Source organism: Mugil cephalus, chromosome 16 (genome assembly GCF_022458985.1).
Source record: "Mugil cephalus isolate CIBA_MC_2020 chromosome 16, CIBA_Mcephalus_1.1, whole genome shotgun sequence".
NCBI lineage: Eukaryota > Metazoa > Chordata > Actinopteri > Mugiliformes > Mugilidae > Mugil > Mugil cephalus.
Window position 1 is genome coordinate 10,958,680 of NC_061785.1, and position 11,652 is coordinate 10,970,331.

Here is an 11,652-nt window from a genome sequence, read left to right on the forward strand (position 1 = left end):
TTGAATGATCAAAAGTTGAGTCGTTTTCTTTTAATCTCAAGGGAAAACTGTTTAGTAGCAGTGAAGACAACATATAATATAAGGATTTGACGCTTGAACGAGTTTCTTTGGCTCAACGCCAAGTTTTGACTGCTGAAGACCATCAAAAAGTAAATGCTACCTGGAAAGTGTTTGCACTCTACATGTAGATTTTCACCACTTTGTTTCCTCTGCTTTACCCTCATACCATCCTTCTTTTGGCTTATATCATCAGTATTCAGGAACCCATTTCATTTTTATTTAAAAATCTGACTAATGCAAAGCAGATCCAGGCTTTTTTTTTTTTTTTTTTTTTTTTTTTTTTTTTTTTTTTGGAGGAGTTATCCTCCTTTGCAAAAAAGTGAAGCTTGATTGGAGTCAGAAAATGGTGCAGGAAGAGGGCCGCCTAATGTCTGTTCATCTCACACGGGGCGGACGTAGTTGGCAGGAAGCATGCCCCGCTGCATTGTGCGCTGGTTGCATCCAAACATCCACCCCTCGTCTATGGGCTCCACGTCTAAGATCAGGTCGCCTTCCCGGAGAGAGACCTCGTCCGCCTCTGCTGCCATGTAGCTGTAAATGGCCTGGTAGCGCCTCTGCATGAGTGGAAGCGGGCAGAAGGAACGGTAAACAGAGGCGCTCTGACGCAGATACGCCGAGTATACAGTTAAAATCTATGAATTTGCATTGAATTTCCTTACTGGAGCAAATATGTCATGCAAATATCAGGAGCATGAATATATTCACATAACATACACTATTATATGTGAACAAATGACAGACTAAACATTTACATTTTAATGATTAAAGCTCATCAATACATGCAACACCACATGACCAACGATATGCAGACACCTCATTACTTAATTGTCTACTTTTTTATCTGATTTGGACAAGGGTAAAGCCAGTGTTTAATTACTGGTACTGCATTTAATCAACAAAGCTATGGCCAGAATTTTTCTTCGGCTTGCCACTAAGGTGGGTGAATTTGAGCAAACCCCTGGAGATAGGTTCAAACATCAGGTGGAAAGGCTTCACTGAAAAAGAGGAACAGCAGTCACATGGGTCCAAGTCTGAAGTGTCCACATACTTTTGGTGTACATGAGCTCGAGCACTAGCCTTACCCCCGCACTAGGTGGTGCTACAGCAGCAGGACGCATCATCTGTCTTGGGGGCTGACTGTACCTTTCAGCGTAGGCCTGCTGCTCTTCGTAGTCTAAACACAGACACACGCAGACATTTACACACACGTTCATATTTAAAGATCATGGAGGGCCGCGTCGGTTCGTCAAGGATGTGCCTCACCTTGTCTATTTTCAGGAGGAGGCGCGTCGCTTCGAATCTTACTCTTCTCAAATTCCTCGTGGTATTTTATCTGCAGACACACACACACATACGTTGAATAAACACGAGGACAATGAACTCTCGCATTTGACTGCTCGCGTTCTCACTCCGCAAGAAGTCGTTCACCATTTTAGGAGCCGCTGAGAGGAGACGAGCCGACAGCATCGGTGTTCATGATATACAGTGTCACTTAAAAGTTTGTAATGTTTGCATCATGTTTGGAGACGTGAAAACACTGCATGCCAGCTTCAGAACCTCATCCCAGCCTTGAATCATGGGGGTGGTGATTACCTTGTTTGGGCCTGTTTTGCAGCATCTGGGCCAGGACGGCTTACCAACAATTAATGGACCAACGAATTCTGAATAATACCAGAGAACTCTAAAAGAAAATGTGAGGACATCAGTCCATAAATCTTAAGAGAAACTGGTAGAATGGAGGAGACACAGACCCTGAAGAGAAGTTGTGTCTGGAAGACCTTTATGACGTCTCAAGGGTATAACTAACTTAGTTTTTACCAACAAATTCCTCCAAACAACTCTCTATCATCGGGCTCTTAAATGACCGCTCCCCAACCTGCAGCCGACAGCAACTGTGCGCCATAATTACTGTAACGGCAGCTTTATTTTTCCCCAGAGAGCGACTGTGCGGAGAGTTACGGTAATTCAAATACGGCAAGATTTTTTTTTTTTTTATGCGCAGGTCTTAAATCATTAAAAACCACAAGTAAGAAAAGAGATAAAATAAAATAAGATCAGATTAAAATAAAATAAAAAGTATTATCTAGTAAAATAAAATAAAAAACAGTGTAATCAAAATATATACAGCAACATATCAGAACGAAAGTGGTTCTGTAGGGAGGAATAAACTAAAAAATTCCCCCCACTGCTGCAGACGACTGATCAGCAGTTACTGGAAATGTTTAGTCGCTGTTACACAAGGTCACAGCAGATACTGAACACAAGGGTTCCCTTCATTTTGCAACTCGCAAATATCTACAAATGATGAATTTACCTGACTGAGCACATTTTCTGTTTCACTTGTTTTACTGATTTCTCTCTGTCAGGCTTCAGGACTCGTGTGAAAATCCACCGATGTATTAAGTAATTTTTATGCAGAAATGTAGAAAATTCTATTTTTTTTCGTCTTCTTTGTAAACGTATTCGTTAAAAACAATAACTCCTTCAGTGTGCACCAGCGTGGTTGTATAAAAACATCATTGTGCATTAAAAGTCTGCACATTCTTTTCATTATATTAAAGGGTTTTAATGAAACTTTAGATGCTTTGAGCAATGAATGAATCACTCAATGAATGAATTTATGTGCCACAAAGAAGAAAAAATTAAGGTATTAATTCATGAAATGTGACATGAATGATATTTGTTTCATTTTATTTGTATATTCATCTAATTTATTCTCTATATATTTTTTATTTATGCAATCAATGTCTGTGAAAGAAATTGATTTATTGAGTTCTTCACTTATTTCTTAATCTATTTTTAATTATTACAGTTTCTGTCTTCTGTACTATGGTACCAGATTTCTGCAAAAAAACAAACAAACATAAAACAAACAAACAAACAAATGGACGTTCGGTGCAGTGCACAGTGACTCCACCAGGGGACACTGAGGCAGCAAAAATTACATAACCTCTGAAAAATAAGCTAATGTATTTCCAACTTTTAAGGGAAGGAAGAGGAGGCTGCATGTTGCATGAGGAAGCAAAGGATCAGCTCGAAGTGACCTCAACAAACCTCAGGAGGAGTAAACAGAAACAGTTGAGTTTGTGGGAAAAAGACTGGAGGAGACTTAAAAACAACCAAATATTGAACAAAAAAAGTAGGAAGCACAAAAGATAGAAAAAAAGCAAACTTAACCAGCGGGAGGAAAAATAAGAATCTGGCCTTTTGACACGCAGCTTATCGCCCATCATTCCTTTCTGCAAACAGTGCTCTCATGAGAGAAAAAAGAGAGTTTGTGTGTGCCGGCGTGCACTCGTATGTGTGTGTGTCCACAGCTGAGAGACTTTGACCATATAGGGCAGCTGCTCCTCGGTGCACGGGCAGAAATGTCTGAAATGTGCCTGTGTCTCTGCAGGATCCTTCGCTGCTGTTTGGAAAACGACTCTTTCTCTGCTCCCGCTACTCGAGAGGCATATTTTAGTTGAGCTAAAAATGAACTGTTTAATATCAAGTTGCTGCTTGTATCCGGGCGGTGTTAACGTTGGGACACACACAGCACGTCTCTGAGATTTTTCCTCAGGGTGCAAAGTTTTGTAAGTGTTATGAATATATTTATTGTAGGGGATGAGTCCTGATAAGACGTATTTGTTGTTCCCCGACTGCACTTACGTTGCTGATCTGGTCTTGCGTCTTCTTCAGTCTCTGCATCTCCGGAGTGTCGACCACCAGGCTGAAGCCTTTCCCCTTGCTCTTTTCAAAATCCTCCTTGTAGAGAGCCTGCAAACATCGATCTCCTTTTAGAGGAGTAGTTTACATTTTTTTAGGGGAGGGGGGAGAGTGGGGGGGTGTACCATTTGCTTCCTTGCCAAGATTTAAAAGAGAAAATTGATACCACTCTTATACCACTCTCACTTTAATCTCAGAAGACTCTGCGCCAGGCACGGTCAGTTTCTGTAAAACCGGACTTAGCTCTTCAGAGGTTGGAGAGGTCAGTCACTGTGGTGGTTAAGTAATAATAATAACGACATAATACGAGTACAACACTGGGGCCACACAGAGCAGTCGTTTGCAGTCGTACACTTCTACCCACTGTAGCTGGTGGTGGCAGTGTCCAAAACATTGTTTGCCAGTGTTGAGGGAGCTCATGTGTGTTCATTCACTAAAGGGTTTAAGGAAGATGACTGAAGTTAACAACTCTTTTGGCCCTGCCCCAGAACAAAAATGGACAAATTTATTGAACCATGTGTGCTTTACTGGTCTGGTATTTTGTCTAGAACTACTTTAAAATACAGGTCTGTACATCTGTCGCTTCTTTATTTCCTTGTGGTCGTTTCTTTTTTTGCTCTAAGCCAGGGGTCTCCAACGTTTAAACCGTAAACCATCCAGTAGCCAGGCTACGTCCAGCTACCGAAAACATCACAAGGTAACATTTCTTAAGGCCCCAACACCAAACCGATTCCAAAGAACAACCGCCAACGAAGGCTGCACCATGTCACCTGTCTCTGGCAAGAAAATGCACTTGAACACAACGCAAACACTACAGCCAATGGCGAGCTGGTTCAAGAGAAACAACTCTTCATCCTAACAGGTGGTGATGATAGTCTGCGTTTCATTCAAAAGGGGAACCCTAATGAACCCAGATTAGCTGGGAAGCTATGAGGCAGCCTTTCCTCAACCATTAGTCATTACTGAGCTCCTTCGAGTGGCAACAATGATGGACTAGTGACAAATTGGCAGAGACGCCCCAATCTCTGCCACTAAACTTTAAAAACAAACAAAAACATCAGAGTGGTATCAAATATCTACAGTATATCTCTTAACAAGAAAACCAATGAGCATACTTCCCATGAATCTGAAGTATTCCTTTAAGGTTTAGGTATGTTGCAATAGGAGAGAAAGAGATTTATTGGATTTGTTATACTAAGAATGTGTGCATGTTTTTATGCTTAATGTCAGATAAAAACATGGGATTCATCAGAGTTATTAGAGGATGCTGCATTCAGTGTCAGTAAAACACGTTGGAGAAATAAAATCAGTTCCTTATTGTTAGATTTTTTTGCTTCTTATCTCTAAATACGAAGCAATACCTACATGTGATACTGTCTTTTAGCGCACTCTTAAGTCGTTCTTTTGTTTTTTTATGGGTAAATTTTTTGCTTTTGCACTCAAACGCTGCACATGAGAAGCCCAGGAGTCAACAATGAATCCAACATAACCTGAATGCAGCATCAAATCAAGGCAAGATTTGAAAAAAAATTAGTTTAAATGTAAAGAAATAGAATCTATGGAGGCAGACATGCAGGCAAGGACACGTTCAAGACTTGAGAAGAGGTCACGTCCAGTATTAAAAGAAAGAAAATAGTTGGTCGATGGATTGTTATGGCTGCGGAGACGCAACGGATGAATAAAGTGTCAGATTTAGCGGTATTAAGGGAATTCGAAGCTCGGCGGAGTTCACGGTGAACCGGACGTACGTGACTGATCTGGTCTTGTGTCTTCTTCACTCTCTGCATCTCCGGAGTGTCGGCCACCACGCTGAAACCTTTTCCCTTGCTCTTTTCAAAGTCCTCCTTATAGAGCGCCTGCAGATTCGTCATTCACCAGGGTTCAGGGTGTACATTTTAAGGTAGACAAATATGGTCGAGTTCTCAGGTCAGAGATGGATCATTCTTTTTATAATGACCACAGCTAGATTATAATGTTTTCGGATCAGAAATGTACACATGACGCCGCTTTAAATAGCTTTAAAAAACCACGGAGAAACACTTGCAACATTAAATATAGTCAAAATGTTTATTTGAGAGTAAATTTGTAATCCCCACACTTTGTAAATGCAAACATGAGTGAGTCATGTTCTTGCTATGAGGAATATGCTGCCTCAGTGAGGGAGCTCGACTGCCGAGACTTTTATGGTTATAAACAATGAACTGGGTTCAGTGGATGAGACGAGAGGAAGAACAGAAAGAGGGAGGGAGAGGGAGAGAGTGAAAGGAGAGGAAACGGCCTTGGGTGTAAATTTGATCACGATCCCATCATAACATAATGGTGCACAATAACCCCAGATATGTTACAAGACTGTTTGAAAGGGTATTAACCAAAAAATGGTGACAGTTCAGTTACTGTCTCTCTCTTTACCTATACTTCTAATTCATGTAAGTACAGAGCGCGTACAGGCTTTTCTATATATATACATGAGGTTTTGTGGTTACAGGTGGCTAGACACAGTGTTCATATTTAACATGTGTGGTTGGCTGTCTAAATGACAGAGTTGCCTGGCTGGTTGACTACAACATTGAAACAGGACGGGGGGTTTTGAAGAGAAAGTACATGCGAAGTAACAATAAGTTGGCTCTGGTTGCACATCCATGACTTTGAACTACGTTACATTTTACATTTGAAGTTTAAGTTTGTGTCACTCACAGACTAATCCACAAAACTGACGGTGAGTCTGCAATCTATGACAAACAGCCAGTGTAAGTATTTCCAATAAAAAACTATACAAATTTGGAATTCACAGGAAGATAAAATCATTAACATTCACTGATTTCAGTTGAAAAAAGATTGTCAAACTATCCACTGTTATATGGCACAATATTTTGGTCATTCGCATGAACTGACTCTTTAATGAGCAAAATAAAATTATTTGATCAGTGATATGAGTATTCAATAAACCCTCTGCCTTTCCTGGCTAGAAGCTGCATTGTTCAGAGTTTTGTTGTTTTGTTTCAGAAATCAAGACATTAGCCTAGTTTAGCATCACAGCTAGCTTGGTTTTCTAAATTCCACCACTACCAGCACACAGCTAGGACACTGTATCTCATTTGATTCATTTTAACAATACATAAATAATATATTTTTCAGAAATAGGCCTTGTTGTACTGTTCCTGAAATAGCGCAGCATTGTGCTAAGCGAGGACATTAGCCTAGCATGGCATAAAAACCTGGAAGAAGCCTGAAAACTACCAGCTTCCCTTTGAGTTTAAACATATATTTTACATTTTGAAGAAATAGGCCTTGCTGTGTTTGTTTCTGAAGTTGCTGGGCATTATGTTAACCAAGGACATTAACCTAGTTTAGCATAACAGCTAGCTTGGTTTTCCCAAAGATAAAGAAAAAAAAAATAAAATCCACCATTACTACACAGCAAATTGAGAAGAGTTGAATTCTTGGTGTTAAACTAGACATACACTAGTAGAGTTAATTATACTCTGGGTAGAGTAAATCCATTATAATTAACTTTCAGTCGATAAATAGTTGTTGTTAAAAACGAGTGTAAAAAGGAAGTGTCACTAAATCAAACCTATAGGTGTAAATGTTTACATATATTAACTCTGAACTTCTTACTCTATACTCTGATCCTCTATTTAGCACCTCAAGTGTTAACCCGCCCCCACTCCCAATTACTCTTCTTGCACCAGAAGTCATTTTCCAGCGGTGAGCCACGGAAACTTTACTCGTCATGCTGTTACTAACCACCCGAGCACCTGATTAATGAGCTAGAGGTTAGCATGGTTAGCATGCATGCCTGGCCTCACTGTAACATAGAGAGTGAGTAAACGGTTCGTTTGGCTTGACATTTTGGCTGAGTGACACGAGTCATGCACTTTGTAACCACAGATATAAAACGTGATAAGATGATGCTAATGGTTTGGAGTTGCTAGCTAGCGTGCTAAAGTGGTGCTAACGCTACACTGTGCCTTACTGTTGCATGTTCTAATATTTGTGGTGCAAGTTTGAAAATAATAATAATAATATAATTTTTGAACTGCCAAACATGACTACCTTTTTATTTAAGTAAAGTTTATTTTCCAAGTATTTTTGTAGGATTATTTAAGAATTATATTGACACCTTTTAAGTGTTATGGGGATAACACTTGTGTAGTTAAGAAATAGTCATCCCACTTGATTGGTTTTAACAATACAAAAATGATATTATTCTCAGAAATAGGCTTTGACGTGTTGTTTCTGAAGTTGCTGGACATTTAAGTTGACCAAGGACATTAGCCTATAGCATAAAGGCTGGTAGCAGACTGGAGAAAGCTAGCTTCAATCACACCAATACAGAAACCTCACTGGATATTTTAACAATACATATATGTTATATTATGAAGAGATAGGCTTTGTTGTTCTTTCTGAAACTGATCAACCTTATGTTAAGCAAGGACATTAGCCTAGCATAGCATAAAGGCCAGAAGCTGACTGGAAACAGATTAAAAATCCACCAGCAAGCACTTGTACAGCAACTCACAGATTATCATAAACCATCAAAAATGCAGAGTCTTAAATGGATGAACCACCTTTTTTTTAACTTAGAGCGCAGAGCCGGCCTTTAAAGTGACGTCTAAATTGTGAAAGAATCTTTTTAAAATATGCGTGACTGGGAGGACTTTATCCCTTTGATCAGGTTAAACGGCTGTAATTAGATTATGGTTTCAGAAGAATGAAAACAAAGATGGAGGCTGAGTTGATCTCGGGCCACACGGAAGACTGAAAGGAAGAGTGGTTTTAAAAGAATGTCGTCAAATTTACGACCAGTCAGATCTGGCCTTTTGTACGAGTTCAGTCTCTTTATTAGTATTTGGGCTCATATGATTTAATCAAAGAAAATCAGTCGTCACGAGTGTAGGAATAGAGATGGATAGATGCACAGAGTCACGATGACACATATAAATGAGGGAGAGTATCACGGGCCTGGACAGCCAGGGTCTCACCTGGCTGTTGAGCATGCTCTGCTGTTTGAGACGCTGGTTCTCGGGGGTGTCGGTCACTACGGTGAAGGAGGTTTTGGGGTAATGCCTGGAAGAAAACATGGAATTTTAGGTATTTATAATGATAAAAGGCAGATGGGAGCTTAGAAAAACATATTAAACTTTTTTTTGGAAGATTAAGAGTAATAAATGTCAGCTAACTCTTTTATTTAATTCTTAGAAAATGTAAATTTGGAAGAATTAATGGGCTAATTTTTCTGGTATTTTGAAACTTTGTTTTATAGGAAATATGTCATTATCCGGCACCTTGCAGAAATGCAGACTGTCTTGGTTTTAAAAGTATTTTATGCCTTCTTTATCACTGTTTCTTAGGAGGGGAGAAGTGTTGGCAGATTTAAATGCATAGTGTATTTTCTGGAACTGGTTCAGTCTCAGGATTGGCTGTAATCACATGATCCTGTCTGTCTGTTCAACAACTTCCCTTTTTTCCATCACTGCCAAACACACACAGTGCAGCTTCTCCTGCACATCTGCACGTCTTCGGAAATGAACGTCTGCTTGTGTCGTGACAGCCATTTGAAAAGTAACACATTTTCATTTTTCTGGTCCTTTTAAAATCACACAAAATCGTACTGACTAAATAAAAGCCAAAGTAATAAAAGTAAAAGACTTGTAATCCAACATATTGCAACTTTTTGGGCTCATTTCTGTGTTGAAATGATCTTGGTTGGAGATTGGATATGAGTCAACCTAAATAATTACAAAACAGGCTCAAACAGAGCTGCATGTCATCCTGCTTCTTCAAGAGTTGTCGTGTGGGGCAAACACTCACATGGTGCAGTAAGGTCTCTTCTCAAAGCCTTTGTAGGTGGTCATGCTCAAGGCCATCTTGCAAACCTCACAGCTGAAACAACCTTTGTGCCAGTACTACAAAGAAAAACAGTACATATGAGTTAATTTTTGTACTGAACAAGTGCCAAAAATGACAGCAGTTGGAGCCCTAAATGATCATATCTGGAGAAACATTTTAGCCATTCTCAGGGATTCATTTGACTTAGTTAATGGGAAGATCCCTGGTCACCTAAAAAAAACACCTTCTTAATATTAATTCTTAATATTTTGAAATAAACTGTGTTTTGGGCAAATTCTGGTATCTGTGCATTTAAAAACACTTTCCCTCGTGGTTTATTGTGAGAACTTAAAGGTACATTCAACATCATGTAAAAAATCTGAAATTAAAAACACTGCTCTGATAAAGTTTATTAAATTCAAACTGATTAAAGTAACTCAGGCTGTTAATTAGTACTAAAGCTTTGACTTCATGTGGTAAATCTCATTGGTCATCAGGGTTAATCTAAACAAGACACAGACACTCATACTGTGTGTGTGTGTATGTTTTATGTGCTGGGCCCTTATTCAACATTAAGAGGTTTCTCGCCAGTGTTTATCTACCGGATGTGTTGTTATTTCTGGCTACATTTGTATGTTTGTGTGTGTGTCTGGGTGCTACAAGGAGATTTCATCATTTCATTATGTATTGCATAAAAATTATAATACAGTAAATTGCAAAATAATGTAGGGTGAAAGACACTGATCCAGTTCATATTTTAAAGCATTTTTGCAACTTTTAATGAATGCATTTCATTAATTTAACAACTTATATTAAAATTGTAAATTCTTCAAAATTACAATTTTGCAACACAGACAAATAAATCCACTGCAGCAGGTCACAATTTAATACAGCTTTGCAGATATTAGTGTCGCTTGCCATATGATTTACGTCATATGAAACTCATATGAAACTCGTATCAGCTTACCTTATCAAGGCAATTTATTTTTTCTGTTGGGTAAACTGGTTTTCTGCATCTCCCACATGGCGGATTCATGATGGCTCAGGGACGCTTCACACCACAAAAGATGGCCAAGAAAGTAAAGAAAGAAAAAAAAACCCGGTAAAGTGAAAAAAAAAAGAAAAAAGTAAGAAGTAAGGGGTTGTGATGTGCAGTAAGGAGAAGACCCTTCCTCCTATCTGCCTGCAGGCATTTCTATTGATATATGAAGACCTCAAGTCTAGGAGGAGTCAAGCCTGTAGCACGAAGCCTTCGTGGTGCCTTCATGAGTTTTCGTACTTACGAATTTACCTGTACACTCATGTCAGTCCCCAAAGTTATTCAGAACTAATACTTAACCAAACCCACTGCGGTAATACAGTGATTTTTATGGCATTTTTTCTAAACACCCGGCTGACCAAAGCCATAACTTTGTATAACTCTTGTACAAGAAATTCTGGTTTCTGGGCAGCACCTGAAGGCAGCATCTCATGCATTCTCTTGAATCCGTAATAACCTTAAAAGGAGTACCACCTCCTTCACAAGAGATGATAATGTAATAACAATGAAAGTACAACACATACATTTATATATTAACACTTATATCATTGCAAAACTTGTTCGGACAATGTATGGACATTGTTAGTGTAAAATTCACCATTAAATAGCTAAACAACTGTTGATGAGAACAGCTGTCGCTCCGTTTATTTATTTTTTTGCACCATCTTCCGGTCACTGAGAAGAATTACAACCGTATCTGCCATCTTGTTTTTCACTTTGAAAGTTACCTAAAAGCTCTACTGTCTTTAAAAACAGCTAACACGTTCTCACTTGTGTGTTATTTCGATGAACGTCAGACATACCACTTTGTTTCACTATCAAGTTCAGTTCAATATTTATCTTTAAATCTAGAGTACTAGACGTCGTTTATGCATCGGGGGTATAGCTCAGTGGTAGAGCATTTGACTGCAGATCAAGAGGTCCCCGGTTCAAATCCGGGTGCCCCCTCTTTTCTTCACACCACATTAATATTTTGTTGTTTAGTTCGTCTTACGTACAAATCGCGTATATCC

The 11,652-nt window shown here is 39.1% G+C and overlaps 1 protein-coding gene and 1 non-coding gene across 3 annotated transcripts; one reads left to right on the plus strand and one right to left on the minus strand.

Annotated features, from left to right (window-relative positions):
- Positions 1–353: 353 nt before the first annotated feature.
- On the minus strand, positions 354–10,796 carry LOC125022272 (LIM and SH3 domain protein 1-like). Of its 2 annotated transcripts, XM_047608783.1 has the most exons (8): positions 10,568–10,796; positions 9,583–9,677; positions 8,754–8,838; positions 5,517–5,624; positions 3,712–3,819; positions 1,324–1,393; positions 1,143–1,234; positions 354–614 (listed from the first exon to the last, which is right to left on the minus strand). In XM_047608783.1, exons 1-8 carry the CDS (start codon positions 10,634–10,636, stop codon positions 441–443), a joined length of 801 nt encoding a protein of 266 aa, XP_047464739.1. In that variant the 5' UTR covers positions 10,637–10,796; the 3' UTR covers positions 354–440. The 2 variants fall into 2 exon arrangements, with proteins under 2 accessions (XP_047464739.1, XP_047464740.1); XM_047608784.1 differs by lacking the exon at positions 5,517–5,624 and having other exon boundaries at positions 10,568–10,795.
- A 719-nt stretch (positions 10,797–11,515) lies between these two features.
- Positions 11,516–11,587, plus strand: trnac-gca. Its single transcript has one exon. It is a non-coding gene; the product is annotated as a tRNA-Cys (tRNA).
- The last annotated feature ends 65 nt before the right edge of the window (positions 11,588–11,652 follow it).

Bases quoted from the DNA above. Each gene is read 5' to 3' on its own strand.
- LOC125022272 (XM_047608783.1), bottom strand. From the start codon at position 10,636: ATGAATCCGCCATGTGGGAGATGCAGAAAACCAGTTTACCCAACAGAA. The intron at 5,625-8,753 runs GTGAGACCCTGG...ACGAATCTGCAG, and splicing joins AGAGCATGCTCAACAGCCAG to GCGCTCTATAAGGAGGACTT. The intron at 1,394-3,711 runs GTAAGTGCAGTC...GTGTGTCTGCAG, and splicing joins CGCAAGACCAGATCAGCAAC to ATAAAATACCACGAGGAATT.